This window comes from Callionymus lyra, chromosome 2 (genome assembly GCF_982586985.1).
Source record: "Callionymus lyra chromosome 2, fCalLyr1.hap1.1, whole genome shotgun sequence".
In the NCBI taxonomy this organism is placed as follows: Eukaryota; Metazoa; Chordata; class Actinopteri; order Syngnathiformes; family Callionymidae; genus Callionymus; species Callionymus lyra.
The window spans coordinates 4,434,644-4,450,377 of record NC_141819.1 but is presented as its reverse complement, the minus strand read 5'-3'; the positions used below and the strand labels follow the sequence as shown (position 1 = coordinate 4,450,377).

Here is a 15,734-nt window from a genome sequence, read left to right as displayed (position 1 = left end):
ACTCAGAGTTTGGATTCATGTGCTCAGTTCAGATGAAGAGTCTCAGCATCAAATGTTCAGTCTGAAGATCTTTGGAGTTCAGTCAGTGAGTTCTGCTGCTCTGTTCATACCTGAGAGTCTCCAGTCTCCAGTCTGGACTCTTCAGTCCAGCAGACAGCAGCTTCAGTCCTGGTCCTCCTGGATGATTCCCTCTCAGGTCCAGTTCTCTCAGGTGGGATGGGTTCAATGTCAGAGCTGAGGCCAGAGAAGAACAACCTCTCTCTGAGATCCAACACCTTGACAGACTGAAATGAAGGAGAAACACTTTTAGAAACTTATCAGAACCAAGAGAAGATGATGTTCTGACCTGAGAGTCTCCAGGTGACAGTGTGGACTCTTCAGTCCAGCAGACAGCAGCTCCACTCCTGGATCCTGCAGCTTGTTGTCACTCAGGTCCAGTAGAGTCAGACTAGAGGACGGAGAGCTGAGGACTGAGGACAGAAGTGAACAACTTCTCTCTGACAGGAAACAGAAGTTCAGCCTGTGAAAGAGACGAGTTTCATCAACAAGTGACTTTTTCAATTTTCTATTTGACAAGAATTGAAAGAGTTTATTTCAAGACAAACTCAACTATTTCCATTGATAAGATCTTCAGTTGTGGTTTGTTGTCTGCTTACTAATCTTTTAAATTCATAAAAATGTCAAAGTGTTTAAAATCCAATATAAATTTTAACCCTGGAGTTTTGAAGAGGTAAAAAAATAAAATAAATAACGTCTGTGTTTTGAAGAGGTAAACAATATTTATATTTTAATGTAGTTTTGAAGAGGTAAAAAAAAATAATAATAATAATATTATTTTAATGTTGGAGTTTTGAAGAGATAAAAAATATTTATATTTTAACGTTGTAGTTTTTTTGTACCTCTTCAAAACTATAACATTAAAAAATTGTTGCCCAAATGTGTAAAATGTTGTTTTTTGAAGGCTCGAAAAAGTTTAAAATATAAATTAAAATAAAAGAATATTTTAAAGTTGTATTTTTTTTTTTTACCTCTTCAAAACTACAACATTAATATATATATATATATATATATATGTATATATTTTACCTCTTCAAATCTACAACGTTAAAATATAAATATTTTTTACCTCTTCAAAACACAGACATTATATAAATGCTGGTATGGAATCATAAATTAAAAAAATCGAGATTCAATATTTTTAACAAGTATCCTTTTAAATTTATTTTTTAAACGTGTTTAAAATCCAATATATAATATATATATATATATATTAAACTCTATGTCTAAAAAATGTTTCCATTATTCAATGAAAACAAAACCAACCTTTCAATATTTAAATTATTGAATTAAATTTTTCAGAAAATAATTCTATGGTTAAAAAAATACAACATTTCAATAAAATTAAATGTTAAATTCAATCCTTCAATTCTCTGATGACACTGATCTACTTGCATAAGAAACAAAGCAAATGTTTTTCAATATTCAGTTCATGAGCTGAAAATAGATTCAACTGCTCCAACAGGAAGTGACATTTATACTGACGTGTACAAAATACTTATTAAGTGAACAAAGATCTGCTGTTTTTTTGTTTATGTTTTAAGTCTCCGTTGATGGTTGTTTTGACTCTGTTGGTTTGGACTGTTGCTGAATGAATTGGAGTCTCAGTAAAAGACATGACAAACAAAACTTATTGGCTTCAATGAACATTTATGAACATATTTAGCTTCAAAAGAAGCTTAAAGTAAGTAAAGTAGTTTTGTTTCATTAAAGAAACTTCATGATAAATTGAAGAAAAATGTAAGAATGATGCGATTAGTCGACTTAATGGTTGAATATTTGGTGAGCAGTCGACTGTTAAAATAGTCGTAGACCTCATGAACAACAGATGAACCATAAGAGAAGAACAGAGACAACAACGGTGGAAAAAACAAACAATGAAAACAAATCAAAGACAAACCTCAAGATTCCACTCTAAAGTGTTTTGTCTTCTACGAGACAGATGACGCGAGAACACTGGATAAAGAATATGAAGGACTGTTGTTTTGATTATTATTCATTTTCATTTAAAGTTGACGCTTGTTTGTTTATCATTACAATGATTTATTAAGATGATATTTTTATAAACTACGTAACATCTTTACCTGCTACACAAACATACAAATGTATCTATGAGCTGCTTCACTGAAGAACAAAGTGATGACAGACTTTGACTCGTGTTTCCACCTCTGACTTTACATTTGAGCTTTGATGATGTAGAAAAGATGATGTTCTGACCTGAGAGTCTCCAGGTGACAGTGTGGACTCTTCAGTCCAGCAGACAGCAGCTCCACTCCTGGATCCCGCAGCTTGTTGTTACTCAGGTCCAGTAGAGTCAGACTAGAGGACGGAGAGCTGAGGACTGAGGACAGAAGTGAACAACTTCTCTCTGACAGTTCACAGCAGATCAGGCTGTGAAAGAGACGAGTTTCATCAACAAGTGACTTTTTCAATTTTCTATTTGACAAGAATTGAAAGAGTTTATTTAAAGACAAACTCAACTATTTCCATTGATAAGATCTTCAGTTGTGGTTTGTTGTCTGCTTACTAATCCTTTTAAATTCATAAAAATGTCAAAGTGTTTAAAATCCAATATAAATTTTAACCCTGGAGTTTTGAAGAGGTAAAAAATATTTATATTTTAATGTTGTAGTTTTGAAGAGGTAAAAAATATTTATATTTTAATGTTGTAGTTTTGAAGAGTTAAAAAACATTTATATTTTAATGTTGTAGTTTTGAAGAGTTAAAAAACATTTATATTTTAATGTTGTAGTTTTGAAGAGTTAAAAAACATTTATATTTTAATGTTGAAGTTTTGAAGAGTTAAAAAACATTTATATTTTAATGTTGTAGTTTTGAAGAGTTAAAAAACATTTATATTTTAATGTTGTAGTTTTGAAGAGTTAAAAAACATTTATATTTTAATGTTGTAGTTTTGAAGAGTTAAAAAACATTTATATTTTAATGTTGAAGTTTTGAAGAGTTAAAAAACATTTATATTTTAATGTTGTAGTTTTGAAGAGTTAAAAAACATTTATATTTTAATGTTGTAGTTTTGAAGAGTTAAAAAACATTTATATTTTAATGTTGTAGTTTTGAAGAGTTAAAAAACATTTATATTTTAATGTTGTAGTTTTGAAGAGTTAAAAAACATTTATATTTTAATGTTGTAGTTTTGAAGAGTTAAAAAACATTTATATTTGAATGTTGGAGTTTTGAAGAGTTAAAAAACATTTATATTTTAATGTTGTAGTTTTGAAGAGTTAAAAAACATTTATATTTTAATTTTGTAGTTTTGAAGAGTTAAAAAACATTTATATTTTAATCTTGTAGTTTTTTTGTACCTCTTCAAAACTATAACATTAAAAAATTGTTGCCCAAATGTGTAAAATGTTGTTTTTTGAAGGCTCGAAAAAGTTGTAAAATATAAATATTTTGTACCTTTTCTTAATGTTGGAGTTTTGAAGAGGTAAACAAAATAGAAATAAAAGAATATTTTAAAGTTGTATTTTTATTTTTTTTTATGTCTTCAAAACTACAAAACTACAACATTAAAATATATATATATATATATATATATATATATATTTTAACTCTTCAAAACTACAACATAAAATATAAATATTTTTTACCTCTTTTTTTTACCTCTTCAAAACACAGACATTATATAAATGCTGGTATGGAATCATAAATTAAAAAAATCGAGATTCAATATTTTTAACAAGTATCCTTTTACATTATTTTTTTTAACGTGTATAAAATCCAATATATAATATATATATTAAACTAAATGTCTAAAAAAAAATTCCATTATTCAATGAAAACAAAACCAACCTTTCAATATTTAAATTATTGAATTAAATTATTCAAAAAATAATTCTATGGTTAAAAAAATACAACATTTCAATAAAATTAAATGTTAAATTCAATCCTTCAATTCTCTGATGACACTGATCTACTTGCATAAGAAACAAAGCAAATGTTTTTCAATATTCAGTTCATGAGCTGAAAATAGATTCAACTGCTCCAACAGGAAGTGACATTTATACTGACGTGTACAAAATACTTATTACGTGAACACAGATCTGCAGTTTTTTTGTTTATGTTTTAAGTCTCCGTTGATGGTTGTTTTGACTCTGTTGGTTTGGACTGTTGCTGAATGAATTGGAGTCTCAGTAAAAGACATGACAAACAAAACTTATTGGCTTCAATGAACATTTATGAACATATTTAGCTTCAAAAGAAGCTTAAAGTAAGTAAAGTAGTTTTGTTTCATTAAAGAAACTTCATGATAAATTGAAGAAAAATGTAAGAATGATGCGATTAGTCGACTTAATGGTTGAATATTTGGTGAGCAGTCGACTGTTAAAATAGTCGTAGACCTCATGAACAACAGATGAACCATAAGAGAAGAACAGAGACAACAACGGTGGAAAAAACAAACAATGAAAACAAATCAAAGACAAACCTCAAGATTCCACTCTAAAGTGTTTTGTCTTCTACGAGACAGATGACGCGAGAACACTGGATAAAGAATATGAAGGACTGTTGTTTTGATTATTATTCATTTTCATTTAAAGTTGACGCTTGTTTGTTTATCATTACAATGATTTATTAAGATGATATTTTTATAAACTACGTAACATCTTTTCCTGCTACACAAACATACAAATGTATCTATGAGCTGCTTCACTGAAGAACAAAGTGATGACAGACTTTGACTCGTGTTTCCACCTCTGACTTTACATTTGAGCTTTGATGATGTAGAAAAGATGATGTTCTGACCTGAGAGTCTCCAGGTGACAGTGTGGACTCTTCAGTCCAGCAGACAGCAGCTCCACTCCTGGATCCTGCAGCTTGTTGTGACTCAGGTCCAGTAGAGTCAGACTAGAGGACGGAGAGCTGAGGACTGAGGACAGAAGTGAACAACTTCTCTCTGACAGTAGACAGAAGCTCAGCCTGTGAAAGAGACGAGTTTCATCAACAAGTGACTTTTTCAATTTTCTATTTGACAAGAATTGAAAGAGTTTATTTATAGTTTAATATTGTTATTTTAGTAATAAATAAAATGAAAAAAAAAAAATCAAGATTCAATATTTTTAACAAGTGGCTTTTTTAACTTAATATACAAATGTGAAAGTGTTTAAAATCCAATATATAATATATATTCAAGTTACTTAATAAAATGATTCAGAAAATATTTCTATGGTTAAAAAAATAGAACATTTTAATAAAATTAAATGTTAAATTCAATCCTTCAATTCTCTGATGACACTGATCTACTTGCATAAGAAACAAAGCAAATGTTTTTCAATATTCAGTTCATGAGCTGAAAATAGATTCAACTGCTCCAACAGGAAGTGACATTTATGAACTTATTTTGCTTAAAAAGAATCTTAAAGTAATACCTGACATGAATATTTTAAATTAAATACACACAGTCGGACAAAGAGGACTATGAAGACGAACCCCTTTGATTTTATTATTTATTTTTATAGAACACATTTCCTGAGAAAAAGACAAGAGTTGACCTTTTGTATGAAACAGTAAAGTTAAATAAAGCTGCATTTTTATTGATGTAACCTTCGTGGTTTTGTTTCATTCAAGAAACTTCATGTGAATTTAAGATGAAGATTTTGTAGAAATCAGGCTCAGAGCTGCTGTGAAGGTCACACATGCTAACTTAAGTTTATTTTCTATAAATAAATGTTGCGTACACATTCATTTGTGTATACGCAGTATAATTAATGAGGCCACATGTTTTAAATATGTTGTTTTGATTATTATTCATTTTCATTTAAAGTTGACACTTGTTTGTTTATCATTACAATGATTTATTAAGATGATATTTTTATAAACTACGTAACATCTTTACTTTTCAATTCTCTATTTGACAAGACTGAACTAGTTACATCATAAAATCACATATTGTATGAATATTTGAGGAAGGTTTGTCTAAATTAGGATCAGTTTGTTAAACACGATGACAAACACAACAATCATCAAAGAGTAAATCAAACATTCATGTTTAGTTCATATCATCAGAAATGTTTGAACAACTTACAGAACTTTGTTTGCAGCTTGAACCACCGGCAGAAGCCTCTCAAGAGCCTCGTCTGAAGCATATATTGAGTATTTCTTCAGGTCAAACTCGTCCAGATGTTCCTCTGAGGACAGTAAGATGAAGGCCAGGGCCGACCATTGAGAAGAAGACATTTGATCAGAGAGACCTCCTGATCTCATCTGCTGTTGGACCTCCTCCACCAGAGAAGTGTCCTTCACTTCATTCAGACAGTGGAACAGGTTGATGATTCTCTCTGGAGACACATCCTCACTGATCTTCTCCTTGATGAGCTCTGCTGTGTTGTGATTGGTCCAGGAGCTACTTCCTGTCTGTGTCAACAAACCTGGAAGGAGACTCTGGCTGGTCTGCAGAGAAAGACCCAGAAGGAAACGCAGGAACAAGTCCAGATGTCCATTTGGACTTTTCAGAGTTTCATCTATTGCTGTCTGGTAGAACCTTTCTGTTTGACTTTTGTCGATTTCTGTCAGTTTGGATGTTGGTTTTGATTCCAGCAGGTTGACTCCAGAGTTGATGAAGGTCTGGTGGACGTGAAGAGCAGCCAGAAACTCCTGAACACTCAGGTGGATGAAGCAGAACACCTTGTCCTGGTACAGTCCTCTCTCCTCTCTGAAGATCTGAGTGAACACTCCTGAGTAAACTGAAGCTGCTGAGATGTTAATGTCACACTCTGTGAGGTCTGACTTATAGAAGATCAAGTTTCCTCTCTGCAGATGCTCAAAAGCCAGTTTTCCCAGAGACTTTATCATCTTCTTGCTCTCAGGATCCCAAACTGTGTCAGTCCCAGATCCTCCGTCGAACTTCAGCTTCTTGACTTTGATCTGAACCACCAGGAAGTAGACGTACATCTCAGTCAGGGTGTTGGGCAGCTGTCCTGTCTCTGTGCTCTTCAACATGTCCAGAACTGTGGCAGTGATCCAGCAGAAGATCGGGATGTGACACATGATGTAGATGCTTCGTGACCTCCTGATGTGAGACATGATGCTGCTGGTCTGCTCCTCATCTCTGAACCTCTTCCTGAAGTACTCCTCCTTCTGGAGGTCATTGAACCCTCTGACCTCTGTCACCATGTCCACACACTCAGGAGGGATCTGATTGGCTGCTGCAGGTCGTGTGGTGATCCAGAGACGAGCTGAGGGAAGAAGATCCCCCCTGATGAGGTTTGTCAGCAGGACGTCTACTGAGGTGGACTCTGTAGCTTCTATCAGGCGCCAACTGTTGAGGAAGTCCAGAGGGAGTCGACACTCGTCCAGACCATCAAAGATGAACAGAACCTGGAGTCCTTCAAAGCTGCTGAGTCTGGATTCTCTGGTTTCAGGAAAGAAAATATGAACAAGTTCCATCAAACTCAACTTCTTCTCTTTCAGCAGGTTCAGCTCTCTGAAGGTGAAAGGAAAGATGAAGTGGAAGTTCTGGTGGGCTTTGTCTTCAGCCCAGTCCAGAGTGACCTTCTGTGTCAGGAGGGTCTTCCCAATGCCAGCCACGCCCTTCGTCAGCAGTGTTCTGATTGGTCGTTCAGGTGAGGCTTTAAAGAGGTCTTCTTGTCTGATGGTGGTTTCTGGTCTGGTCTGGTTCCTGGTGGCTGCTTCGATCTGTCGGACCTCGTGCTCCTGGTTGACCTGGTCTGTGCCCCCCTCAGTGATGTAGAGCTCAGTGAAGATCTCATTCAGAGGAGCAGAGTTTCCTGCTTTAGCGACCCCCTCAGACACACTGTGGAACTTCTTCTTCAGGCTCCTCTTCAGTCGTCCTCCACACTCCGAAGCAACACTTCCTGAATGAAGACATAAGTCGAACGAGTCAGAAGATTGAGGTGAAAATGGAGTAAAATCTTCAGATCTGATGCAAGTGTTCTTCATCTTCATCATGTTTGTTCACATGTTCTTACTGCTCCACAGACGCTCGGCCAGATCCTCCTCCTCCATGTCCTTCAGGAGATGAACTGTGATCTTCAGGAATTCTTCTCTGATGCTTCTCCACTTCTCATCTTCCTCCTCAGTCTGTGGAGTCTCTGGACTCACAAACCTCCAGACTCTCTTCAGCTCCTTCTGCATATAGTTGTAGAAGTTTCTCTCCAGTGACTGGAACAGAATCACAGAGAAGAAAGTCAGAGTGATAGTGGATCATCTCAAGAACCACAAAGACCAGAAGCTTTAACTTGGATTCAGCTGAAGGATGATGAACAGAAGGAACCTCTAGGATGAGGACCTCCTCTAGTTTATGAACATACCAGCCGTTTGATTTCCAGTTGTGAGGGATGTTGCTGACCAATGAGAAGCTCTGAGTTCTGATGGTCCACTCTGAGAAGAAGAGATGAAATCAAACTGTAAATAAACTCTTGATGTGTTGAAGGTTCTGATCAAAAGTAAACTAGAAGGTTCCTTTTAAAACCCACATACATCTCCATTAGAACTTAAATCTTACATATAATTTTGATAAAAATGATTCTTCTTGGTCTTATTCTTCAAAGTCTCACAACAGTCCAGAATATTCTGGTTCCTCCTGCTGGATCCTGATGAAAACACAACTCTGATCAACTCTCATCTGTTTCTATCCTGGTATTCACCAGCTGAACCACTAGATGTCCTCACACTGCTGCACATGTCCACCTCTGCACTACAACTGTGAAAGCAACGTTTGAGGTTTTTAATTGTGTCTTTATCTCCCCCTGCTGGTGATGTGAGTGAAGTGAAGTTCTCTGGTTTAATGTGTGTATGAACCTGGTAGACTCACACTTGTTCACTCTCACCTCACACCTGGAGACTCTTCACTTCCTCTGAAGTCAATCCCTCTCCACATTGAATGATCACTCTTCAGAGACACACAGCAGGGTTCTGGTCCAGATCTTGGTCCAGGTCCAGCAGGTTCTTGCTGCTGCTTTGATCTTGAACACAGAAGTAGAATGAGTGAGAATGAAGACATGGAGGTGCTAAAAATGGATCAAGGGATTGACTTTTTACGAAAGAACATGTTTTTTTTTTAGAAAGAACAAGCTGGACATATTTATTACATTTTGAGTTTATTTGACTTCCTCGAAAGAAGAGAAATGTCAACTGAACTTTAGTCTGAGCTTTTGTTGTTTAGTCTGTATCTTTTGTTTTTCTCTTCCTTCTTTATTTGTGGTGCTTTTCTTTACGCTAGATTTGTAGTGCGCGTAATGACAGAACATTACGGTAGCAGTGATGAAGCGTGAAAGAAATGTCTGTGTTTACGAAGCTCCTGATATTAGTTCAAGTTGATGCTCCAGTGGCGTCACTAGCCTGAATGGATCATGACTAGAACCAACAGCTTTAAAGCAGGAGTTCAGGGATTGAGCCTCGGTGTTGATGTTTATAACTGTTATTTATTTATTGTGTTGTTGCTACAGCAGCAAACTTGCCATCCATTCACTTATTTATTTGTGTTCAGTGTTGTTGAGGAGATCGTTATTTGTGATCATTCTCTTGTGAAAAGCTTCAGATAAATGCATGTATACAAGCCAGGCTTTGGTTCAGTTTGTGGAGGTGCGCTCGGTTTGCTCACCCAGTTGTCCAGGAGGTATTATGTGCTCACATAAGTTTAGGGTCTGCAGCCTCAAAAAAGAAGACACTGCTATGTGAAGTTGTGGCACAATTGGAGTCGAGTGTTTTTAACTCCACACTTTTAACTGACTTTAATGCAAATTTGGAATTCCAGAAATTCATGTAACAAGCCTCAGCAACTTTCTACTCTGTAAGTTAATAATACAGTATTCTAACAAATCTTAACAATTCTAAGGTAGTACATTCTTCAGAATAAACTACCTGGTGTCTATAATGTGAGAATATTGATTGATAAACAAAAATAAAAAAAACTACAGGTAGCCTATTTTGTAATGTTAATTAATCAAGTATTTTCTGCAATATAAGGCTCACTTTAAAGCCTTTAATTGTTTTTAAAAACGACACTGCGCCTTATATATGAACATTACCTGTTGGGTGACTTGTTTACAAACACTTTCATTACAGGGCTCAGTCGGCAACCTTGGTAGACTCACACTTGTACACACTCACCTCACACCTGGAGACTCTTTACTTTTTCTGAAATTGAACCATTTCCCCATTGAATGATCACTCTTCAGAGACACACAGCAGGGTTCTGGTCCAGATCTTGGTCCAGGTCCAGCAGGTTCTTGCTGCTGCTTTGATCTTGAACACAGAAGTAGAATGAGTGAGAATGAAGACATGGAGGTGCTAATAATGGATCAAGGGATTGACTTTTTACGAAAGAACATGTTTCTTTAGAAAGAACAAGCTGGACATATTTATTACATTTTTTGTTTATTTCACTTCCTTGAAAGAAGAGAAATGTCAACTGAACTTTAGTCTGAGCTTTTGTTGTTTAGTCTGTATCTTTTATTTTTCTTTTCCTTCTTTATTTGTGGTGTTTTTCTTTACTTTGAAAATTCAATAAAGAAATCTTGAAAAAAAACAAAAAACTATCCGAGTCAAACCATCAGACGCTAGATTTGTAGTGCGCGTAATGACAGAACATTACGGTAGCAGTGATGAAGCGTGAAAGAAATGTCTGTGTTTACGAAGCTCCCGATATTAGTTCAAGTTCATGCTCCAGTGGCGTCACTAGCCTGAATGGATCATGACTAGAACCAACAGCTTTAAAGCAGGAGTTCAGGGATTAAGCCTCGGTGTTGATGTTTATAACTGTTATTTATTTATTGTGTTGTTGCTACAGCAGCAAACTTGCCATCCATTCACTTATTTATTTGTGTTCAGTGTTGTTGAGGAGATCGTTATTTGTGATCATTCTCTTGTGAAAAGCTTCAGATAAATGCATGTATACAAGCCAGGCTTTGGTTCAGTTTGTGGAGGTGCGCTCGGTTTGCTCACCCAGTTGTCCAGGAGGTATTATGTGCTCACATAAGTTTAGGGTCTGCAGCCTCAAAAAAGAAGACACTGCTATGTGAAGTTGTGGCACAATTGGAGTCGAGTGTTTTTAACTCCACACTTTTAACTGACTTTAATGCAAATTTGGAATTCCAGAAAGACACATAACAAGCCTCAACAACTTTCTACTCTGTAAGTTAATAATAAAGTAGTCTAACAAATCTTAACAATTCTAAGGTAGTACATTCTTCAGAATAAACTACCTGGTGTCAATTATGTGAGAATATTGATTGATAAACAAAAATAAAAAAAACTAGAGGAAGCCTATTTTGTAATGTTAATTAATCAAGTATTTTCCGCACTATAAGGCTCACTTTAAAGCCTTTTATTGTTTTTAAAAACGACACTGCGCCTTATATATGAACAATACCTGTTGGGTGACTTGTTTACAAACACTTTCATGACAGGGCTCAGTCGGCAACCTTGGTAGACTCACACTTGTACACACTCACCTCACACCTGGAGACTCTTTACTTTTTCTGAAATTGAACCATTTCCCCATTGAAGCATCACTCTTCAGAGACACACAGCTGGGTTCTGGTCCAGATCTTGGTCCAGGTCCAGCAGGTTCTTGCTGCTGCTTTGATCTTGAACACAGAAGTAGAATGAGTGAGAATGAAGACATGGAGGACAATCTTGGAGGTCCTTGTCTCACCTCTGAGTGCTGGTCTGTTCATCGTGCTCCTCACACTGAGGGTATTTAAAGGAGTCTCTGTCCTCACCATGAGTCTCAGCAGAGTCTTCACCTTCACACAAACACACTCATGACATTCTTGTCAACATCAAAAGTTGTTCTCGCTTCATAGTGTAAAAACTATGAACAATATTATTGTGTTTCTGCTTTATTTGTCTGTGATGTATTATTTAAACTGTCTGCATCTTTGTTGAGGACTACAGATGGAAACTATCATTGTGCTAAATCTGGTGCAGCATCTTTTTAATGTAACTGAACATTGTCCTTTTAAAAAATAAACTGAACTGAACTAAATAGTTTCATAATGTCTTGTTTTCATTAGAGGGAACCAGAATTTACTTCACACGTTCTGCGCCCTCTACAGGCAGGGTTAGATGGAGCGGAGGTATCTTCTATCCACAGACGCAGATGGAACTATGAAATGAGGCGTCCACTATCCAGCATTAGCAGCTTCTCTACTCGGTAAAATCTCTTTCCACAATGAGATCTCAGGCTTTCTGGTCCTTGTTTTTGAGCCATTAGAGCAAATCTTCCTAAAGAAAGTCCAGCCCTTTTCTTCAACCCCTCCTGTCGGCACTCACCTGAGGGACCAGACCATCTCATCAGCTCCACCTGCCTGCAATTATTGAAGGAGAACAATAGGCTGCTTGGAGCTCCAGTCTTCTCCTTTCTTGTGTCTCAAATCGCATACTTGCGTACTCAAAGTTAGTATTTTTAGTGCGTAAGTGCGTCTCAATTCTTAGTATGCGAAATTTACTGCTCCATGCACACTAAATTGTCACTAAAACGCCCACAAAGCTGAGTATGGTTCGATGAACACTAACCACCCTAAACGGCTCCATCTTAATGACGTTTTAAACAGAAGTTACGTCATATATAATTTATATATATTGTAAGAGACATACAGGCTGAAGATGTGCTGCACGGTGTGTTTGAGTGTGTGTGTGTTGCAGAGGGGGCGGTTCACATGGGAGTAGGCGTGTGTGCGTGCGGAGGTGTGTGTGTAAAGGTGGGCACTCACAGGTGACGCAGATGAGAGAGAGAGAGAGTCAAGGTTGGAAGTAGCCGTAATTTTTGTTGACCGCTACAGGCTTCAACGCTACAGGCTTCAACGCTACACGCTACAGGCTACAACGCTACACGCTACAAGCTACACCATTGCTCCATGCGAACACCACGTCAAAGGAACACGACCTCCCTGCCAGGGCGAGACGGACACCCCCAAGTGTGGTCAGCAGTGCATCAACGGATACTCGCCGTCCTATCAGAAAGACTTTGGAAAGCGCTGCACGCTACACGCTACACTGTGCTGTTTGTATAACAATAAATGCACCAAAAGCATATCTGGATCTCAGCGTATCTGTTATCACAAGGAAACCAAAGCGCGTCATAAATCTACGTACCTGAGGACCCAACCTCATACTCTCAGCGGCGAAAAGTTTGTGTTTGGAAGCCGCAACATTTGTCAACAAAAAATGGCGTAGAATGAAAATCATCAAGCCGCATCAAAGAACCAAGTCGTCACGCACCGACCAGCCTGAGATAAGTGCCACACCACGCCATCCATTCACCTGGGAACAGGTAGGCCTGAACCTGTTAATGTTTGTGGATTAAGGAATCCGCTTCAATTGGAATGCATTGTGTCAAGTGAGGACAATGTATTAAATGGATGTTACGCTGGTTGCATTGGCGCAATGATGGTGGCGCATATTCTCTGTGCTTTATTGGATTGTGACGTCAGGACTTTGTGGAATGTGGCGGCTGATGTTGTCTCAAGACCTACTCATTGTTGAAATTCTTGGATCGAATCTGCTCTGTCAATGAATTAAAATGCTATGGATGGATTTGAATACGCTCTTGAATGAAATATGATTGTTTTGCTACATACAAAAATACAATCCAACGGAAATGAGTCAAATAAACGCCGATGCTGAATGTTCAAACATGGAACGTGAAAAGAGGGAAATTACTAAAAACTAAACTAAACAACTAAAACTAAAAACTGACGGCCAAAGCTATGGAAAATAAAATCGAACGGTTGCAGAATGAGCGCAAAAGTGCCGTTAATAAAATCAAAGAGCTTATTCCGCAAATTAAAGCGCACATGAAATCAAAAGAAAATGTAACTGAAATCCCATCACAACTGAATAACTTGAATGCACTGTGTAAAAAGGCCACTGACCTGCACAACGAAGTATTGCAACTTCTTCCCGATGATGAACATAAAAAACAAAAAGAGTGGTTTTCTAGCATTATGGATTACAGTGATGCATTCAAGGAACGTGTGGAAAAATGGATAAAGGAAAATCCGCATGAAAACTCAAATGAATTACCACTACATACAAATACTTCTGAGCAACCAACAAAGGAAATCAATTATGCAGTACAAATTCCTGTCGAAAAAAGCAAGAATTTGTCTGTTGCTGACCCTCCAGTACCTGTTACCACTGAACAAGATCCTCAGGATGAACTACAGCCCTGTGACAGCATCTCAAATGCAACCAAGAAATCGCGCTCACATCATTCCTCATCTTTAGCTTCACGCTCATCTGCTCGCTTAAAAACGGAAACAAATCTTGCAATTTTGGCAACAAGACAAAAGGCATTAAAGGAAAAACATGCATTGGATGAAGAGGAGTTAAAGTTACGCAAAAGAAGAGAACAGCTTTTACTGGAGAATGAAATCGCTGAGGAAATGGCAAAACTAAGTGTTATAAAATCACAAAGCAGTGTCGGCAGTAAATCAAAGTCAAAGGTTTCAGAAGGGATGAACTCATACTATGAAAAGACATGCTCAAAACAACAACTAAAACCCAATGCAATTGAAACCACACAGACAGTTGTGACGCCTAAAGTCACTCACTTACCTGACATAAAACATCTCCCAGATCCTTCTTACATGCTCCAACGTTATCTTACAATTCCTGAAGATCCTGTGACTAATGTCACACAAACTGATGCATCACAAAACGACAGTGTGCTGGACATAATGAGAAAACAAAATGAAATTTCAACACTCTTGATGCAACAACAATGCCTCTCAGCACTCCCAAAAAGGGAAATTCCCATTTTCGATGGTAACCCACTCAAATACCATTCGTTTATTAAAGCATTTAAAAATGGAGTTGAGCGAAACACCAGTAACAACTGTGACAGACTCTACTTCCTTGAACAATACACCAAAGGCCATGCAAAGGGACTAGTGAGGAGCTGTCAGCACATGGAGTCGAGCAGAGGATATGTGAAGGCGAAGGCTCTATTGAAAGAACACTATGGCAATGAGCAAAAGGTGGCAGCCGCATACATGGAGAGAGCTTTGTCATGGCCCACTATTAAAACAGAAGATGGGAAAGCCCTTCAGGAGTACGGCCTCTTTCTGCGTGGATGCTGCAACGCTTTGGAGGATGTGCAGTATTTAAATGATCTGGACACACCCACAAACATGGTGGAAATCATCAAAAAACAGCCGTACAAACTCCGAGACCGCTGGAGGTGCGACGCATGTGACCTGCAGGAAAGGTACAATAGGAGAGCAAGGTTTGTGGACATTACCAATTTTGTTGAAAAACAAGTAAAAATCTTGACAGACCCTGTGTTTGGAAACATTCAGGACACTGTTATGACAACTAAACAAATGAAACACAAACCACCCCCTCGCACCAGCATCAGAGGAACCAGCTTCGCTACCACAGTGAATCATGTGGAGAGAACAGCTCAACCTGTGAATAAAGCTACAAACATAAAACCACCAGCCAGGAAGATCTGTCCCTGCTGCACTGGAGGACACACATTGGATGTGTGTGCTCGGTTGGAAAAAATGGCACACAAGGAGAAAATTGACTTCCTGAAGGAAAATGGTGCTTGTTTTCGCTGCCTGTGTATAGGACACATAAGCAAAAATTGCCAAAGGAAGATTTCCTGCTCGAAGTGTGGCCTAAGACATCCAACTGTGCTCCATAAGGATAGTGTGGCAACAACAGAACCGGCTGAGAGAAGCATCCAG

General features: G+C 37.4%; 2 protein-coding genes across 2 annotated transcripts in view; both read right to left on the bottom strand.

Annotated features, from left to right (window-relative positions):
* The window catches only part of LOC148085110 (NLR family CARD domain-containing protein 3-like), a 120,429-nt gene that overhangs the window by 58,343 nt on the left and 46,352 nt on the right, over nucleotides 1–15,734 (bottom strand). The gene's annotated exons all lie outside the window — the stretch shown is intronic.
* Nucleotides 147–7,983, bottom strand: LOC148085112 (NLR family CARD domain-containing protein 3-like). Its single transcript, XM_087785496.1, has 4 exons — nucleotides 6,101–7,983; nucleotides 4,822–4,995; nucleotides 2,275–2,448; nucleotides 147–520 (listed from the first exon to the last, which is right to left on the bottom strand). The coding sequence occupies exons 1-4, from the start codon at nucleotides 7,981–7,983 to the stop codon at nucleotides 307–309; spliced, it is 2,445 nt and encodes an 814-aa protein (XP_087641622.1). The 3' UTR covers nucleotides 147–306.

Bases quoted from the DNA above. Each gene is read 5' to 3' on its own strand.
- LOC148085112 (XM_087785496.1), bottom strand. From the start codon at position 7,983: ATGATGAAGATGAAGAACACTTGCATCAGATCTGAAGATTTTACTCCA. The intron at 2,449-4,821 runs GTCAGAACATCA...TCTCTTTCACAG, and splicing joins TGTCACCTGGAGACTCTCAG to CCTGATCTGCTGTGAACTGT. The intron at 521-2,274 runs GTCAGAACATCA...TCTCTTTCACAG, and splicing joins TGTCACCTGGAGACTCTCAG to GCTGAACTTCTGTTTCCTGT.